The following is a 20084-nucleotide window of genomic DNA, read 5'->3' as shown; positions in this document are numbered from 1 at the left end:
GGGAAGCCAGATTCACTTAACAACCATGTTGCTAATTTAAGAACTGCAGTGATTCACTTAACAAATGTGGCAAGAAAGGGCGTAAAATGGGGCAAAATTCACTTAACAAGCTTCTCATTTAGCAACATACATTTTGGGCTCAATTGTGCCATAAGTAGAGGACTACCTGAATTTTAGAGTTTATCTTCTCATAGGTCTAGTTAAAATCTAGTTAAAATCCTCTCTGGCCTGGTGTAGTCCTCATCTTTCTTCTATTTAATCACCCTTTTTATTGAAACAATCACTTTATCCCAGAGTAGAAAATTTAATGCTTCCACATGATCTGAGTATACTTCCTACAATTGTTTGTTACTGACTAAAATGGCTGGTACTAGTAGGATTTGAAATATAACATCTTTGAAGAATACCAGGTTGCTTAGCCTATTTAGTCCTTCCTACTTCCAAAGCAAGACTTCAAAATTTCAGAGTAAGGTTAAGCACTGGGATTTATTATAAAATACAGTTCCTTAATTAGATTGAAGCTGGTTACAGCAAAGTCTGGTTAAGAGAGACAGCAGTCATCTTAGTTATTTAATTGTAGTTTATCACTGATATTAGATTTCACACAGATAAAAATTAGGGAAAATTCACCCTTGAGATGGGATATCAGAGAGTTTACGAAGGAATCATACAATCATATATTCTGCTTAAAGTCCCTTAACTATAGTAGCTAGGATCTGGAAGTAAGAATTCAGCAAATTGCTGCAATAAATTGAAACATTTTCTATCCGTGTCATAACTACTTAGCAAATGAATACTAAGAATAATTATCTCAAAAACACAAATACTATTATTCTTGTGCTAAAATACAGATTACATTGCAAGCTTAATCATATCTGGTACTATCATAACTTCATTTCTAGTTCTTAAGATGCTACTTCTATTTAAATACAGTTTGTTAAGAGTTATGAAATAGGCATGGAATATTATTAAAGACAACGGGACTTGACACATACCCAGCATTTACATTTTTAGGGAACTCCAGAACTGCTCCATAGATAAAATGCAGAATGACAGCCATTTCTGCATGACTTAGGCTACAAAACCAGAAAAAAAAATTAGTTACACAGATGATAATCTGAAGACTATAATGGAGTCTTCACATTTTGTACATCTCATTTGACTAATCAAAAACTAGCAACCTAATCATATTATTTGAGAACCATATGACGCTTAAGATTAAAGGGGTAAGGAGAGATCAAGTTCTTGTCTAAGTCTAACCTTAGCCAGTGATTCTAAGCCATTCTCCCTCAGGTTTTTTCCCTGAGTTATTGTTGGTTGAGGAATGAGAAGCAGAAAACAAATGTACTAAAATAATTTTCATGATGCAAATCTACTTTAGGATAAAATCCTATCACTAAAATTTTACATAAGGTTGTTTTTCTCAAGCTGCCAAAAGATCTGTATTTTGAAAAACTTTATTCCTAGACTAAAACTCTGATTTCTTCTGAATAGGGTAAATGGCCTTCAAGAGTCAAGGAAGTGCTATCAGAATTTTATGATCGTGAGGTTCAGCTGTTCATCTCTTGAATGTAAGAGATTTGTACTCCTTCTGAGTATTTGGAATGAAATCTTATACTTTTCCATTTCTTACATGTGTAAAATATCCTGTGAAGATTTCTCGAGAAGTTCACAGGAAGAGAGAAACATAATCAGCTGATACAGGTAGATGACAGTATATTCATGTTTTGGTCTACGAGAAAGCTCCCAGGAGTTTCATGGTTGTGCATGGCCCCTTCCCCATGCATATAATGATTCTGGGATTTGATTGGCACACTTGTATTTCACCATTGTCTTCCGTGGGAAGACAGATGGGTTTCTTATATCAAACTAATCTGAATTGATTCTGATTTTAGGTATGGTATGACTCTCCCTACAGTAGCATGTAAAATGTTTGTGTAGTATAAAACCAGTTAGTTACAGCTCGTTCAGCAAAGCAGATTATATTACAGCACATCATAACATGAGATCTGAACCTGTATTAATTCATGACTCTTGGGCCCTTGTTTAAATTATTGCAAAGTAACCCCACCTAGATCTTCCCTCCTTCCATCTCTTTATGATGCCTTTCAGGAAAACTTTGGGGCATACTTCTGACATGGCTATTCACAAATCGTCCTGCATCCTTTTAGAAGAACTTCTTCTAGATTCTCCTATAGTTCTCCTCTGTTCAAGATTCAGTTGTGATTCTGCAAATTACTCCTGCATTTTAAAGGTACAGCTTCCATAATAATAAAAACCTGTAACACATGGCTATTTCAAACATTAAATCTGAGTCCCCCCAGAGAAAGGGGGGGAAATCTTTATTTTTACTTAAATAGCAAAACCAACACAGTTGTCTGATTGTATATGGAAACAGAAGATAGCAGCACGGCTGCCTTGACAGCTGGTCTCTTAAATATCATTTTCATTATTTTGGGATGAGCCATATGTACTCTGCTCTCAAGCGTTTAACAAAATTACACAAAAATTTGCAATGAGCGGGATGACATGAAACCAGCCATTTCTACTGTAGCAGCAACGCAAGCAAACTTTTGATATCCTCACAGTTACATCCAATAAATCCCTCACATGTTTTTTCCACAGACTGGGGGAGCGGGGGAGGAATGTGCAACCTAGATTCCTCACATGTGCAGTTTAGAGAAGGGTTCACGCTTTTAGAAGAATCTATTGCCTAATGATCTGAGATAAAGCTGAGGCAGTGATTCTAGCACTGGGGAGCGGCTGCAAATACAGATAAAGCTTTGCTCGCTCACTCGCTACTCAACTCCAGCTGTGTGGCCTGGTTCCTAACAGGCCACAGATTGGTACCGGTCCATGGCTTGGGCGCTGGGGACCCCTGCCATGCACAATTTGAACTCTACTTACTCAAAATGGAGTTTTTTGGACTAAAAACATATGTAGGGTGGCAACTTTACATAGGCATAAAATTCTAAAAGCAATTCTGATTTCTCATTCCTAATCCATCACCTAACTAACCATTCTTCACACGACCCCATGCAGTTCTGGAAAACTGGCTATGCTCATTGCTCTAAACCAGGGGTGTCAAACTGGTGGCCTGCAGGGCAGATGCATCAAGTACAGGTCACATCCACCCTGGCTCCGCAAATGCAAAAAATAAAAATAAAAAATGTCACAGTATGTCATGTGACACGATCGAGTTTGACACCCGTGCTCTAAACCATCACACAGTACGATTCAGTGTGTGACTCTAGTCAGCTGTGGTTTATTCAACCATGATGGTTAAGCAAACCACCAAGATTGAAACCAGGAGAGTCTTGACACTCATTAATAGACAAATATTGCTGCATCTGCCATTGGAACAAAGAACAATGAAAACAACGATGCAATTGCAGTTAAATGCCAAGCAGACTGCAATCTAGCACAGCATGCTATTTTTAGTTTTTTTAGGCACCAGTTCTGCAAAACAGATGCTGACTGAATTCACAGATAATTCTTACTCAGAACTCACGCTCAAATGTATTCATCAAATACTCTATCAAACAGACTTAATATGAATTCTTTTACAGGTAGCTTGACTTCTTATAAAATTCTTGGTGGTTTTAAATTGCCTTTTTTCCACATGATTTGTGAACAAGTCAGCTTACCCTTGAAGAGTGATGTGCTCTTGAGAGCTTTCTGCCCAGCTCCCATTCAGCATAGCAGAAAAGTAACTAGATCTGGCACAAAGAATAGCCCTGTGAGAAAGAGAATGAAATACAAGTTATGTTACTCAGTAGAAATATTTATTTTAGAAGAAAACTTACAGATTATTGAAATACAATTATCTTGACCTGCTAATGTATATTTGTTCACTCTGTACCATTATTTCTAATACCTCTGGCATTTAATCCAGTTTGGTAAAGAAAAATCAGGAAAACTCTCTGAAATGTCTCCAGCTAAGACATTTTATTTATTACAGTGTACACACACATACACACACAAAAAAAAAAACCTGGGGAGGGAAATCTCAAGTTCCTTTGAACACACATTACTAATGCTTTCATGTTTTTGTTCAGAGAAAATATATTCTTTTGACGGTAGGTTTACAATGACAGTAATCTAAATATGACTATACTATAGCCTTAATAGAGATTTTTCCCATGGGTTCATATTGTTAGGAATAACAAGGTTACCTAATGTAGTTTGGGTAAAATAATATATATATAAACTATGATAGTAAGTTTAAGTGTGTGTCACTTTAAACTGCACAGCATGTAATTTTGGGTGCGGTTGTGAAACCGCCATAAGAGGGAGCAAGAGAACCTGCTGGATTGCTGGTTTGATTGTTTGCTAACTGCGTGTTCCCTAATGCTGAGTTGCTGAACGTTGAAGGAAGAAAGAAGGTTTGACTTCTTCATATCTCTACTGTGAGGAGATATATTACTGGACTGATATTTGTAAGTTTACTGACCTCTTTTTCGACACTGGACTTTGCAACTGAATAATCTCCGGACGGACTGAACTAGCGAATGATATATGGACTGTTTGACTATGCTAAAACTCTTACTGGAATAAACTATTTAACTAGCACAGCGTATCTGTTTTACTGAGTGTAAGCTACAAAAACGTTTATCTCATATATTTTGCCTGACTGCCGTGCAGATTCTGCTAGGGTGTATCCTTAACACATATTACTAAAACCGATTTTGGGAAGGAGTAGCGCTGGTGGAAGGATTTCTTGAAAAAGTTATATAGCTCTATTTCCATTGCTTGCAAACTTTCATTTGAGAAATTTTTAAAAATCCAAATGGATTGGATTCATGCATACTTCCCTTCTCCTCCACTCCACTCCACTCAATTGTGAGTTTACTGACAGGTTTGTATTAGCTTAATTTCTCCTCCTTTGCTTCCTGTCACTATAACTCAATATTAACAATTTCCTGGATTCATTCTTAGCAAGTAAAAAAATGGTGGTATTCAATTTTAGCTTGGCAATAGGATGCTACTGAGTGAACAACATGCTGGTTTATTATTAACAGTAAGCCAAAGTTCTCAAAAAAAATTCTAGGTTACTGGAATGGGCAAAAAGGTGAATATTTCTCTGCAGTTTTAAACATGCAACATCTAACACCCAACATTTTGATATATTCTCTTTTAAACAACTTTGGCTCCCCCCCCCATCTCTTATTTATGTCATGGGCTGCAACAGTTCTTTGATATACTAACACAAAAAATCCAGAAATAGGTGTCAGAGGTGTTTGTGTAGTTTCTTATTTTTTTTCTTATGCATTAGCAATGATAAGTTCTACATTTTGTGTCTTGAAAGCTCTGAAAAGTTCCTGGCTCAGGCTACTACACTTCAAAGCTCTTTTCCTCTTTAAGCAACACATTTTAAATTGTTGATAGATCAATAACTGATTTTACTTTTTAAATCTTTATAAAGGCTGTACAAGCATCATCCTCTTTTAATGACCCCATAATCCCTTATGAGATGGAGTCTGGGCAACTGAATGGAGCTGAGTTGTTTACTGGCCAGATGCCCCTCCTGTCGCCAATACAGAGTTTTTTTTTCAGCAGATATATTTTCAGTTTGCCCAGAGAGAGAAATATCTGCTTCTACCAAAGATCGAGCTCACAGCCTCCCGATTCTGAGATGAGAGCTTCACTTTTAGGCCACCGCACCACTCTTAAAGGCTATACAAGCATACATTACCAAAATAAGTACAAGAAACAATACTGGATAGGTGCAGAAAGCATAACAACAACTGTACACAAAATCCTCATCAATAAATATCAGAACTAGTAGATATCACAATGTTTTTCATCTTTACACAGATGCAGGGGTGGGATGCTACCAGTTCTGCCCGGTTCTAAAGAACTGGTAGGTCTGAAGAACAGCAGACACCGAACTGGTTTTGGGTTTGCTGCTGTTTCGCCCACCTGCCCGCCTGGGTTCTTACCTGTCCTTTATTTCCTGCTTTTTCAACCTTAGCTGCAGGAAAAAAAAAGAGGCTTTTCAAACGCTGTCCACCTGCATGCAGCGCTTTTCAACTGCCTGGGTGGCACAGCTTAAGGGTTTTTTTACACACACGCGCAGCTTAGTCACCAAACCAGTAGTAACACCTGTTGAATCCCACCCCTGCACCGATGCAGTAACTTTTTAGTACACAGGACGTAGTTGTATAAAATGTCTCAGGGTCTAATCTCTCCTTCTCCCTTTTGTACACACAAAAGTCACCACACAAAGTCTTTAAAGACAGTACCTGTGCACTTCAAATGGTTTTCCATCAATCCAAATATTAATATCTGAAAACCAAGAATTCTGATAGAGCATCAACAGATCTTTTCCTAAGCCAGATGCGATTTCTGTTTTGGAATCAAGCAGACAAAAAGGGAAAAAAATTTTCCTAATATATTTTTACTTGCATTGAAATTCAAACATTAACCAGTAAAAGTATTTTAAAAATATTCTACTGATGAAATATATATTACAAATGCTTAAGTTTTGTATATGAGGGAGCCATAACTTAGCAGTGTTCATGCTATACATAAAATATTATGAAGTTTTAACTGGCCAAGAGTGATGATAAGATTCTAAATCATGCAGTTCTGTAGCTTATAAACAATATAAAGAAATCCTTCATCTTTTAGTTTCTGTGGCAATCTTTATAAACATGGCACCCTTAAAATAGATCAATCTAAAATTCTTATTATTACAAGTAAGTACAGAAAAAGACACACCAGAATCCTGGGATTCACAGTACAAAACAATTGAGAGCACCAATTTGGGTAAGGTTTACAATAGTATAAAATATTCTATTTTGCAATAGTGGGAATTCCTATATTTTCATTCTTTAGCAACAGTGAGTTCTACCCCATTTTACGATATATATTTTTTGCCACATTTGTTCACACTATCTATGAAACAAGGGATAAATAACTGTTTTATCTATATTGCAAATTTTCTCTCTTTGGAGAGAAGGAAGAAATTCTGACCCTGAAATTCCTAATTATTTAGAATTAAGGTCTGGAATCTAAATTGTAATTGGAGCCAGATGTCAGTCTTTAGTGTTTCTTTATCTATTCAACTACTATATATAGGAGGTTTTTGACTTTCAAATAAAATGGATTTTCAGCATAGGATAGGGGAAGAATGGCTACGCTTGATGTCTAGGCAGGTCTCCACTGGGAACCCCATTAGAAGTTAATTGTCTTATCGTCTTTTCCTTTTTTTAATTGTAATTTTTCCTTCTTTACTTTCAAAGTGACCCTTTGTGAGTTATTTTATTTCCCAGAATTATATTAACAAGGTTATGGGTTTTGTTTTAAGTTTATTATTACAGGTTTTGCATTTACATATAATCCTTTCCCCCCCTCAAGCTGGTTACTTTGACAAATAAAAACAAGTTTCATTGTATAATCTTAGTTGATATATGAGCCAACTAATCTAAATAAGCACTTTAAAAAAAAATCTTCATGCCTATGTCCTAATTTATTTTAAATTTTAATATCTTAATTTATAGTTAATTTGGTCAAGAATTACAATATCTAGTAAAAGCATTAGTAGTATTTGGCAAGAAATATCAAAGTGGTGCCTAATGGTATTTTTTATATATATCATTATTAGATTAAATTCTGGATTACCAACATGGATTTTGATTATTTTTTCATTAAATAAATGGAGAAGAAATATGAGGATCATTTAAGGGTCATTTAAAGCTTTTGTGTAAGTTATGACAGTACTATATATATTCTGAAAATAAAACTGAAAGGTCTCTATCATAATAGAGTTGTGATGCCGAACCTATGGCACACGTGCTGGAGGTGGCACACAGAGCCATTACTGCTGGCACGCGAGCTCTTGCCCAGAGCAGGTCTACTGCACATGCGCCGCCTGCCCAACAGCTGATTGTCGGGTATCTGGTGTGCATGTGTGGTGGGGCACGGGAGATGCGCGCACATGCACAGAGATGCATGGTCTGTATGGGAGAGTCACGCGTGCATGCACAGGGGGCATTGGGGGGGGGGTTGTGTGCATTGCCTTCTGGGTGCTGGCACAGAAGCCCAAAAAGGTTAGTCACCACTGATCTGGAGCATAAACTATGGAAACTTTGAGTAAGGAATCATATTTTAGAGTTGTATAATGCTTTTAAATCTGTTAAACTGTTGGCTACTCAACTGATAAGAATACCACATATGACTGCCTTCAAATGCAACCTACTTTCCAATGTCTATACTTGTCATTATAGTATATAGGCATAAGCCCTTTTATTGTACCTTGCAGATATTGTGTGTGTGTGTTTTTTTTAACAAGACCCTCCACCATCAAAAGATTATGATTCGCCAAAGGCTCAGATGATGAATAGTATTTTAGCAATAAAATATTTTATTATATGTATGTATATTTTTAGGCATAATGGTTTTGCCCACTTAATAAGACTATAGTATTATGTAAACATAACTTTTATACGCACTGCTGACCAAAAAATGCACATGATTTGTTTCATCATATCCACTTTATTGCTGAAAGGAATATTTCTGAGATATGCCTGTAAATGTGGATACCACTCGAGCGGCTATTAATTTTGAAAATAAAATAGATCTTTGTAAGATTCTCATTCAAGGTTTAATCACCATTTCCAATATTGCAAGACATTTATTTTATAAAATTTGGGAAGACCACTAAGGTAATTGGATTTTTGAAGAAAGGTATAAAAGTCATAGAGATCTTGGTTCCCACAATAAAAGTCTTTTGAAAAGACTTCTTGTATCACTTTATCAGGCTTACATAACTGAATTTTAAAAGGGACTCTTCAGGGCATGAATATTGCAGAAGGTATGATGATCAATAATTAAACCTGCATAATTCATCTTTATGAAAGAATGCCAACCTTCTGGTAATGTTAGAATGCTGGTGGATACTTTAACAATATATTCTGAGAGACTTAAAACAGTCCTAGACACAGAAAAAGTGTTTGATATAGTACAAAATGAATTTTAGAAACCAATTATGAAAAAAAAAAAAGATTTGCACAACATTTAATTTCTTGGAAACCAATTGTTCTGCAAGAATGCACTACTGATGAAAGCATTTACTCTTCCCATTTGTTGACTTTTACATTGTATTGGAATGAAAATTATATTGATAATATGCCATTATGGTCTCCATTAGAAAAGTGTTATTTGGCATCTTTGAAATCTTGGCAAGACCTTGGTTCTAAATATTTGGTGTTCAGTTGCATTACCAGCATTGAAGGAGATCATGTGCCTTTGGCAATTTACAATTTGATTCTTGCTGTTATGAAAAATTGACCTTTCCGACAAATCCTTATTTTGAAATTCTCCTCCAGTCCCACTGTGCTCATGTCATACCAGATACTCCCATATCCCCACATACCATTCTGCATCCTTTCTGTGCCATCCCTCTCACACTGTCACACCCTCCTTGAACCATGCCACATGCATTCCCTTGCATCCTTCTTGACACATGCCATGTTTCTTGCACACCACCACACACTCTTATGCATTCTTCCTGACCTGTACCTCTTGTGCATACTCTTCCCTGTCAATTTGATGGAAATAAAAAACTTGTTTTTGAAAGTGCTAAACAATGTTCCTCCAGCACAGTAAATGGAAGTAAAAAGTTATGAAATCATTTGAGATCAAACCAAAATGAGGAAACACTAGGAGGAGTATTTTGAAGGTTAGTATGTTAAAAGAATATTTCCGGTGATGTTGGAATTATGTGGATTGGGGTCATAAATATGTATGCCTTCGACTATGGATACAATGCCATATTGTTGGCTGAGAACCCAAATAATTTGCAATGAATGACAGATCTGTACAGAAGCATGGATCTTGTTGTATTCCTGTTGTGTTTAATAAGGAATATGCAGTTAATTATTGTAAATTAGTTAACCAAATGGCAAAAAACCTAGAGCAAATAAACGGATTTGTGTTTCTTGGTAGGACATGTTCTAAAGAAAGGAAGATTGATGAAGAAATTTTAAGAAATGCAATTACTTGTAGAAGGAACTCTGTATAGGTAGTTACAACTGTCTACGTACAACTATTCGTTTAGTGACCAAAATTATAATGGCACTGAAAAAAGTGGCTTATGGCCATTTTTCATACTTATGACTGCTGCAACCTCCCCATGGTCATGTTAGCAAAATTTGGGTACTTGGTGACTGGCGCATATATTTATGGCGGTTGCAGTGTTCCAGGGTCATGTGATCATCTTTTGTGATCTTCTGACAAGCAAAGATCCATTTTACAACCATGTTACTGACTTAACCACTGCAGTTTTTCACCTAACAACTGTGTCAAGAAGGGTCGTAAAATGGGACAATACTTGACAAATGTCTCACATAGCAACAGAAATTTTACCCTCACTTGTGGTTGTAAATTGAGGACTACCTGTAACGTGGTCTTCAGTAAGGTATGTTTGTTGAAGGAAGTGAAAATAGCTGTACATTGGAGGGGTATTTTTGCTAACTTTGTTATTATGAGGATTCCTGCACTGGGTGGGAGACAGAACTAGAGGATCTCTAAGGTCCTTTCCAACCTTATGATTTTGGTATTCAAAGTATATATTGCAACTCTTAGTTAATAGGCTGGTGTAAGAACTGTTGCAGTCCTCATAGTCTATTCTCTGACCAACACAAACCTCATTTTCACAGGAGTCAAGTTACAGTTGTGAATTATTCATCTTGTTATTGATTGTGGAATCGCTGTAAATTTTGTCTGAGCCAGTGAACAAACCCAAACTGATGTCTTAGACAACAATTCACACATTATATTTTAATCTCACCTGACATAGTTACCTCACCCTCAGCATCAATAGCTTCTGTTGGCATGTCACTAGCAGAGAAAGAGGGCGCAGCACAGTCTGTTTCTACAGCTGTCTTGCAGACTATCCAGTGATGGTCAGATGTCCTCTCATGGTTTCCCAGCCTTTGCTCTGTACTTATTTGATCGTTGTGTAAACCACCAATTTTTAATTCTTCATTTTCTTTCACTAATTCAGGCGTTGAAACTTTTTTATTTAGAATCTGTTGTTCATCCTCTGTAATGTTTCTGTCTGATGAATACACAGCCCTAGGAACAGAACGTGTCAGCTCCAATCCATTTGACAGTGTTTTGGAAATAACTTCCATTAATCTTAGTGGCAATTTGTTTCCTTTCCAATTACACCTATATAACATCATCTCACTGTACAATACAACGTTGAACATTGCATAATTCAAACTGTTTGACATAATAATTTTAAGATGGTTTCTTTTTTATGAATATGCCCTTCCACATAATTATTTTGTTTTTTTTTCCCAATGTTATAGTGACTGACTGCCCTTTCGATGGGACACAAGGTCAGTCCAGACAAAATTAAAAAGATACATAAAATTAAATATCACTTTGATTTTCCAAGAAGGGTTTTCCCAAGGAAACTTGGATTAGTGCTATAATATTCTCTACCATGCTTTGTTGAGTAAATTCTTCCCTTATTCCATCTGATAGTACCACTCTGAACTGGTCAATTTTTTGGCCCATGTCCCAGGTTAAAGGCTGAAACTCAGCAGCACACTGAATGTTTACTCTGCCAGAAGTGATGAATATCATGGTTGACAGTTACTTGTTCAACTGGATCTTTGAATTAACTCTCAGGCCTGCTACAAAATTAACATCGTTGTCCAAATGCAGGCTGTTCTGAATCAGAAGGCAGATGTTGCCCATTTTACAGCTCTCTCTCGGTCACTGGTCACATTTTAGGAAGAGAACCATGACAATATATGGCTATTAAAATTCAGAGGACTTTCTGAGCGGAAAGGGTAGCACCTTTTGAGGCTAATAATTTTATCTGAAGCATAAGCATTTGTGGATGCATTTGATGAAGTTAGCTTCACCCATGAATTTTAAATAAAATGGTTAATCTCAAAAGCTGCAACCAAACTCTTTTTGAATCTCAGCCACTGGACTAATTTAAAATTCTAAGCTAGTTCTACCTACGGGGATGCCATCCAATTTTAAGGATGTATAGTTCCATTAAGCAAGGAAGGTAGTTCAGTTGCCTGATTTCTTCTCATATTTGTTAGGCAAGAGTGCTAGTGCTCCCTGATGGGACTGAAGCTACTCCAACAAGTACAGGATGCTGAAATTAGTCCACAGAACACCAGTGGTGGTAGGTTTTGTCCCACGTGTCCCTAATCCATCAGTTAGTTTTTCATCTGAACTAATTGGTCCATCTGGTCACCACTTGGTTCTGGATCAAAATCAAGACATTAGCAAACTTTATCAACAGTTAGAAGGCTCCCAGAAGCTGAATCGCAGGTCTCTAAGTGAAGACTCACCTCCCATACCGCTAGCAGTAATTATGGGCAGTCAAGCTGTCCAGATGCACATCTGAGCTCAGTATTAAATCATAACTCTCTAAACCCCACATGCAGGATTGATTAGTCTGGGCAAAAGATTCTCAGACATGACTTGTGTAGCTTATAAAATTTATTGCTGATAAGAACAAAGCTTCTAACCCAATTGATCGTTCAAACCGTACAAAGAAGTCGGAGCCTATATATCTGTAAAACTGTGCTTCACAATTTAAACTCTAGGCTTTTTCTCTCCAAATTCCCAAGTCAATAGATACTTGGCCAGTCTCTGATAGCCTTTGGGGATGACCTAGAAATGTGCATAATGGTTCTTTTGGGCTCTGGTTTCTATCTTACCAAGTCTCGGCCTGTAACTGTTTATGGGGAAAACCTTGGAAGACAGACTTGCACAATTCTTTTACAAAAGAGTAGAATTAGTTCATCTGGGTTTGCTTCCTGTCTAGACTTCCTGTCTCACAGTTGATATCAATCTTGTGAGTCGAAAAGTACATTTCTCCTCCATTGCCTTTATACCCAAGGAACCATGAGGACCACTTCTGAGATCATTGCCATGTCCACATTCCTTCTAAGGGTTAAGCTGCCTCTTATCTAATCAGTATCCTGGCTGTAGTTCTTTCCAAGTTGACCCCCAAATACCATTATACTGCCCTTAACATAAGAACTTAATTGAATTTATATTTGCTGGGTCCATCACTCAACAGGTTTTGGTGAGAATTACAAATCTAAGTATGACAAGTTTAAGTAAGAGTTAACATTTCAAATTTGAAGAAAGTGTAACTCGTTGCAAACATCATTTCTATCTGGAGAAAAAGCAATTTATTTTCAAAAGTTGCAATACTGTTAAGAACAATTTTTGTTATTTTTTAAAATAATTCTAAAAATAGCATGAAGTAATTCTAAAAATGTTCTGAGTAAACAGTCTCTTTGAGAATACGTAGGTATGTGCATGAATGTTTTTTTAAAAGCATTTTGTGTCTACATTAATGATCATGTCTGTTTGGTCAGTGCATTTGAACCTAATAAACATTTAAATTACAGACTGGAATATCTAAATAAACATATATAGATACTGTACATACCCCATCATGCTATTTTCTTTCAGAGTATGCAACTATATGTAAAGTACAGCCAACAAAGAGGTAGTGATATGCAATTAAGGATAGGAAATAAGAGGAAACGAGGAAATTTAAGCAAATCTATTTTATACCATATCCTATTATTTATTTAAATCAGTGGTACTCAACCTGTGGGTCGTGACCCCTTTGGGGGTCGAACGACCCTTTCACAGGGGTCGCCTAAGACCATCGGAAAACACATATTTTCGATGGTCTTAGGAACCGAGCCATAATTTTATGGTTGGGGGTCACTACAACATGAGGAACTGTATTAAAGGGTCACGGCATTAGAAAGGTGGAGAACCACTGATTTAAATTATTTAAAATTTATTATTAAATTTAATTTTTATATTTAATATTATAAGTTAATTTTGTATTATTATATTGTAAACCCCCAAGGTGCTGGTCATCACCTTTAAAGCTCTATATGGCACAAGGCCGGGATATCTGCAGGACCCTCTTTCTCTAAGGACATCTAACCCCACCAGATTAGATATCATGGATGTGCTTGCTTCCCCTAAATATTGCCCTCTGGTGGACATTAGCATGCCTTTTCTGTGGCAGACTCTGCCCTGTGGAAGACTCTGCCCCTGAAGTTCAGCAGGCCTCTAACCTTCTTAGACTTCTGTTAAGCTTTGAAGACTGGGCTTTTGGAGGTTTGACTTGGTGCCAGGTCTTTGTTGTTTTGAATAATTTCAACTGTTTAATTTTATAGTTTTAATATGATTAGATAGGTTGTTGTAACTTTTGATAAGGAGCTGCCCAGAGTTGGCTGGAAGATGGGTGGATATATAAATGTTCTAACCAACTAACTACGTGACTTTTACTTCATTTCTTAGTTGATGCTCTTTGCCATTTATTCTTCCTACATTTTAAATTATATTTTTTCCTGTGCCATGTTTATAAACAGATGGGCCTATAAATATTCATCTCTATTGCTTGTCATGACTTCATCAATCATGGATTTTATGCAATATTTTTAGTAAAAGAAGGAAAAGTAGACCAGGGTTTTTTTTAAAGAATAGAATAACAGAGTTGGAAGGGACCTTGGAGGTCTTCTAGTCCAACCCCCCCTGCAGGGGGGTTAATGGTCTTAGTCATACCAGTGCTAAATGCAAAATTCTCTGCTAATGGTAAGAATAGTATTAGTTAATTTTGGCACATTAAGGCTAGTATGACACAGGACATTTAAAGACCTATTCATCTATGCTGAGATCAACAATCTAGACACCACTCTGTAGGACAACTTACTTTTAACCAAATTTTACCAATTATAAGATGCCCTGGAATATGTGTAACAGGATATATTTTCAAATTTAAATGTTAATTTTTGGAAAATAGAGCTCCAGGAAATTGCTGGACAGGGAAAACCCAACAAAAACATGTGTCTTAATATACAACCCAGTAGAAACAGAATTCTGAACAACATAACTGGGCAGCAGAATGGATTTCTTAGCTCTCCATACAAAATCATAATTTCAGTTTGAAATGCAAAATAATGAGAAGAAACTTACTGCAGGAAAGTTTTAAATTCAGAAGGTTCCAAATATTGCAGTTTTAAAGCTTCACAGTTGTTACATGTATTTAAATGTCTTCCAACAACATGCAGAAAGAAATTTGGAACTCTTGCTAGAAGTACGGCCTTGTGAGCTTTGAAAGGAGTATTGCCAACATAGAAAGTGATGTCGGTTTGGATTTCTTCTTTAAGAAGTCTGCAATAGAATAGGAACTACTTCACAAATAAGTCAAAGGGGTACTTGCAGATTGCAATACACTGCTGTATCTATCTTGTTTTGATTTATAGGGGCTTCCAAATGACATAAAAGGAAAATAGAAAGAATTAAAAAAAAAACACAACTCAAACCCAATAACAATACATTTCCTACCCATTGACACACTGTGGAAAACAACAATACAGCTGTAATCTACTCAGGAAAGGATCTTGCTCTACCATTATTCCCTAATGGGAGTGAACATCTTTGAAACATCTAGGTCTTGATGGCTTTCCTGGATGCCAACAAGATTTGGTGCAAATATGACTTCTAGTGGAGCACTTGTAAGAGGAACAATAGCAGAATCTGGTGGCAGAGTGAAAGGAGGGCACAGCCTAGAATCCCTACATGGCCACAAGGAAACTCTTCTTGAGTGCTGTTGACTTTTACCTACTTCCAACTAGATGCTGATCATTAGTTGAGGAGATTCCTGTGCATAGGCTTTTAGCTTAACCGAGACCTCATGTCTTTCACACTTAATAGGCACAGGAGTGTCAAACTCAAGGCCTGCGGACCGGATCTGGCCCCCAGGATGCTTAGATCTGGCCCACGAGGCCAACCTGGAAACAGCAGAGGACCAGCCCGCAATACCTCTGCCAATGAAAATAGAACTTGCCCATCCTCCCAAGCTCCGTTTTCACTGGCAGAGGGTTGCAAGAGTTCGTCGCAGCTGAAAACAGAGCTCAAGAGTGTGTTTTTGCTAACAGGGCACTTGGGCCACCACAGACACCTCCCACACGAGTGACGTCGAGCTGGCCATGGCCACTCAGCCACGCCCACCCCACCCCCAAATCAAACACAACCCTGATGCGGCCCTCAATGAAATTGAGTTTGATACCCCTGTAACAGCACTATTCTCAAAGGGGATAGTTACAGAAAAAGCACATCCTCATGGATCCTGAAGGCAGCGAGGATGAAATTCAAATGGTTCATTCTCAACTACATCATATCAGACAAAGAAAAACTGCTAAGAGATGGTCCCACAGACAATCAGGTCCTGAGCTATGTGGGACTTTAAATGTGACAACTGGCACCTTGAACTGCACCCAGAAGCCAGTGGCAACTAGAGCAGTTCTTATGATGGTGGCATTACTCAGACAAAGCAGAAAGTACTCTTAACTATTCAACATGGTCTTCCACGGCAGCCCTGGTAGAATGAGTTAACATCAACTGATGGAAGAGTGACCAAGGCATGAATGAATAGGGTCTTCTAATTTAGGAATGGTCACGCTTTGGGAAACCTCCATAGCAAGAAAAGCAAATTCTAAAGGATTTAGTTGAAAGTACTGGAATGGTAAAGTGAAGGCCTAGAAAACATTAAAGTTTAGAGGGGATTTCATATCTCTCGTAAAATAAGAGACAACTGGTTTGGGTCAGGAATTCTAATGTATATTTTCAAATATTTTCTCTTTTCTAGTTCTAACACAAATAGATCATGTGAGCATAGCTTCATCTTTATGCTGGACAAAATTTGCTCAAGCAGTGAAATTACTAACATTAGTAGCAACTTTATCTTCATTCTTACTGGGGCAGCAAAAAGCCTCAAATCAATCGCATCTTTCTTTCCCTAAGCAAAATACGTCCATCTTATTTACCTCTGCACTCCCTTTTGGATATACCCTTTTATATTTTCTGTCCTTTTGGGGGAATTTCTTTACTTGGTAAGGAAGGATTATATTGGGGCGACCTTTCTTGTTATACTATATGCATTTGCATTTTTCAAGTAAACTAATATGCAAATTTGCTTTTTAGAAAGTAATGAAAAAAGCATAAAAGAGAGACAAAAATAATTTCCCACTTTCTTAGTTATTACATAGGCCTTTATAGGTGTCCCAAAACATGGCCAACTCAAGCTAGTTTCAGAGTCTGATGTTTTCTACAATGAGACTATCTGCAAGCTTTTAGGAGGTGCTCAGTTCTGGCTAAGCCACTCTCGTGTTCTTCGTGCCTTTCAAGTGACTTATTTTGGATTCTTTATTTTAGATTCTTAAAAGAAATAAAATGGGAAGTGAGCAGGCTCCAAAGTCAAGCCCTAATGCATAATCTTTATTTCCATATAGGTTTCTGCCCATTCATGTAGATGCCCGGAAGCATTTTGACAAAGTGAAAATGATGGGGTAAAATGCCAGAGGTAGGGTGAAGTGAGAAAAAGGCTGGTGAGGAAGTAATGCACCACCAGTCTGCTTATGGTGAAAGTAATATATTATGAATGGTCAAGCTCTTCGTGGTCATTATCCCCAAATCCCAAAAAAGTCATAAGTACAAAAGAAAAAAAAAACAACCCGCCCCCACCCCCAACACTTTGGATTTTTGCCCTCAATATTCCGGAACTGTTAGAGAATATCAGCTTCCATATGAACCAAGCTATGTGTTCTGATAACAATCCGAATGCCTTTTCAGACAGATTGGTGAACCCAACTGTTCTTCTGTACTGGTACCCATCATATGCCAAAATTTATGTAGAAAACTCTACCAGTTTTTTTTCTCATCAGGCTTTAACATGGTCAACGTTCATCAAATCCTATTGACCAATGTGGATTTTTACTACTTTACTTTTGCTGCTACAGGCTTCATTTCTGAAGGCTGTAAGTGTATTGCTCAAATGTATTTCCACAGGTCAGTTGCTGGGAAACACACACAGTAAGGTACTATTGTCTTTTGTTTTGGGGGTTCCCCTGGGTGTCTTGTTGTTTTCAGGGACAGAGAAACTACTGAGGAATTATCTCCCTTTTGAATATAATACGTCTCCTGATACTTTAGCAACAGTTGGCTGCCAAGCTGAGGAAAACCTTTGCTTTTCTGTATGGGTGGCAGTAGATCCACTCTAATCTGGACAAATACTGTTTTCAACCAGCATTCTTTTCCTCCACCCAATCTTCAAAATATCACATTTTCTTCTCCCAATAGGACCAGAGAAGAAAAAGTGAGCTTCCACAACCAACCCTCCTAATGATTATAAACATTCAAAAAAAAAAAAAAAAAAGCCCGGGTAAGTGTGGTGTTTGCTGACTGCGCGTGCGAATGCCTTTGACTCGGTGGGCGTTCAACCCGGGGTTCAACCCAAGAAACCCAAGCGTTTGTTTGTTTGTTTTTCATTTCGACTTTGCTGCAGTGACACACCCAGGTGGGTTTCGCAGACCTCCTTTTGTGAAGGCGTAATGTGCAAAAGAGCTGGCGTCCCAATGACATCCTGGCTCTCTCTCTTTTTTGTTACCTTTCCATATCGCGTCTCAGTTGCTCCGCCACCAACTCTTTCAGCCTCCGCCTTTCCGCGGAACCCCTCTCGCCGCCTTTTCTTGCCGATTCTTCCCGGGGACCTCCGGAACCCCCGGAGACCGAGTTCCCCACACAACGCGCCATGGCATGAATTAAGAACCAGCCGGCGGTGGGGCGGCAGAGGCTCTTTTGGCCTGGAGATGGGATGTGTCACACGCGTGGCGGGGTTTACTCATAAGCAGACGGCTGCAAACGCCGGGCGGAAGTCCCCTTTTTGCGCTAAAAGCTTCCCTTTGTTGCCCTCTCCTAACAGCCGCACCGCTTCGAGCTCACGACTTTGCTCCGGTGGGGAGGAATGGCTTGGAACGACCAGCAGTTTCATTCGAGTCCTGTCTGAGACCATCCCGCTTCTTCATTCTCATTGGGCAAAGCGGAGAGCCGTAGACCAATCGCCGTGTGCCGTCCTCAAAAGGAATGGCCAAATCCCCGCCTCTCCGTTGTTTACCGTCCTTTGAAACACATGGCGGAGGGAGTGAGGCACGAGATAGATAGATAAGAGTTGAAATTATACATCCATAAATCATTTCTGTTCACAGAAAGGATCTTATATAAACGGAGCTGGATGGGAAAAGAAAATGAACATAGAAAGGCACTCCTTTCATTTGTCTATGCAGATTCTCAGTCACCCAGGTCATGGTTGTCCCAAAGATGCTTTTTCAAGAGGCAACTGGATTTTCTGGTTTTTCTTTGAAGACGTTTCGCTTCTCATCCAGGAAGCTTCTTCAGCTCTGACTGGATTTAAATCCTTCCATTCCCCATCATCCAGTCAAGAGCTGAAGAAGCTTCCCAGATGAGAAGCAAAACGCCTTCAAAGAAAAACCAGAAAGGCCAGTTGCCCCTTGAAAAAGCACCTTTGGGAACACTCCTTTCATTTTTTTTCAGTTTTATTAACCACCTAAACCACCTAGCCCCATGATAAGATAGGTGGCAAATAAATTTAAAAATGTGAGAGCTGTATGAAGTGTGTGGAGGGTGTGTGTGGAAAAAGATGATAACAGGGTTTTTTTTGGTGCTCTCTCTGGTTGTTTTCTTGCAGACATTTCTTTACCCAAACTAGGTAACATCATCAGTGCTGATAGATACTGCAGTAATCCATTGATAGAGATAATACTGAATGAATCTGGTTCTGGAATAAAAATTAAGAGTATGAGAATCTGTCACTACATTAGGATAAGGTTACATAATACAGCATTCCCATAATCACATTCAAAAGGATTTTTGTCCATTATCTAGCTTGAAAGGCATTAAGGATCAACTATTTACAGAAAAACCATGGCAAGGCTCATGAAAAGCATCTCTTGTTTCTAAGAGGTGGATTGAAAAAGGATGGGAAAAGCTTTCAGTTATTGTTAATTCAACTGTTAAGTTTCAAGTTGAGATGTCACAGCAACATTCTTGCTTCACTTTAGCTAAGAATTCTTGAACTTCCAATGTTGATGAATGTGTCCTCAGCTATCAAAACTGATCTATATGATCGCCTGGCTACTCAGCATTAGGTTCCAAATAGGCTTTGTATGTTTTGAGAAAACAATACTTTAAAATTTGCTGTAGATATA

At 38.0% G+C, this 20084-nt stretch overlaps 1 protein-coding gene across 2 annotated transcripts in view; it reads right to left on the bottom strand.

Annotated features, from left to right (window-relative positions):
• Positions 1–18815, bottom strand: part of BTBD8 (BTB domain containing 8) — a 39858-nt gene extending 21043 nt beyond the window's left edge. The window contains exons 1-6 of one of the 2 annotated variants that reach the window (XM_026700318.2): positions 18467–18815; positions 14995–15192; positions 10796–11082; positions 6246–6348; positions 3648–3737; positions 996–1076 (exon numbers count right to left, since the gene is read on the bottom strand). In XM_026700318.2, the coding sequence (XP_026556103.2) occupies positions 996–1076; positions 3648–3737; positions 6246–6348; positions 10796–11082; positions 14995–15192; positions 18467–18612 (905 nt within the window). In that variant the 5' untranslated portion in view covers positions 18613–18815. The remainder of the gene's footprint in view (positions 1–995; positions 1077–3647; positions 3738–6245; positions 6349–10795; positions 11083–14994; positions 15193–18466) is intronic. The other variant, XM_087930160.1, reaches the window with a different exon arrangement.
• Positions 18816–20084: the final 1269 nt, after the last annotated feature.

This window comes from Pseudonaja textilis, chromosome 3, assembly GCF_049901715.1.
Source record: "Pseudonaja textilis isolate UNSWEBS1 chromosome 3, rPseTex1.2, whole genome shotgun sequence".
Classification (NCBI taxonomy): domain Eukaryota; kingdom Metazoa; phylum Chordata; class Lepidosauria; order Squamata; family Elapidae; genus Pseudonaja; species Pseudonaja textilis.
Note: the sequence above shows the minus strand (reverse complement) of the source record. Positions and strands in the feature narration are given on the sequence as shown.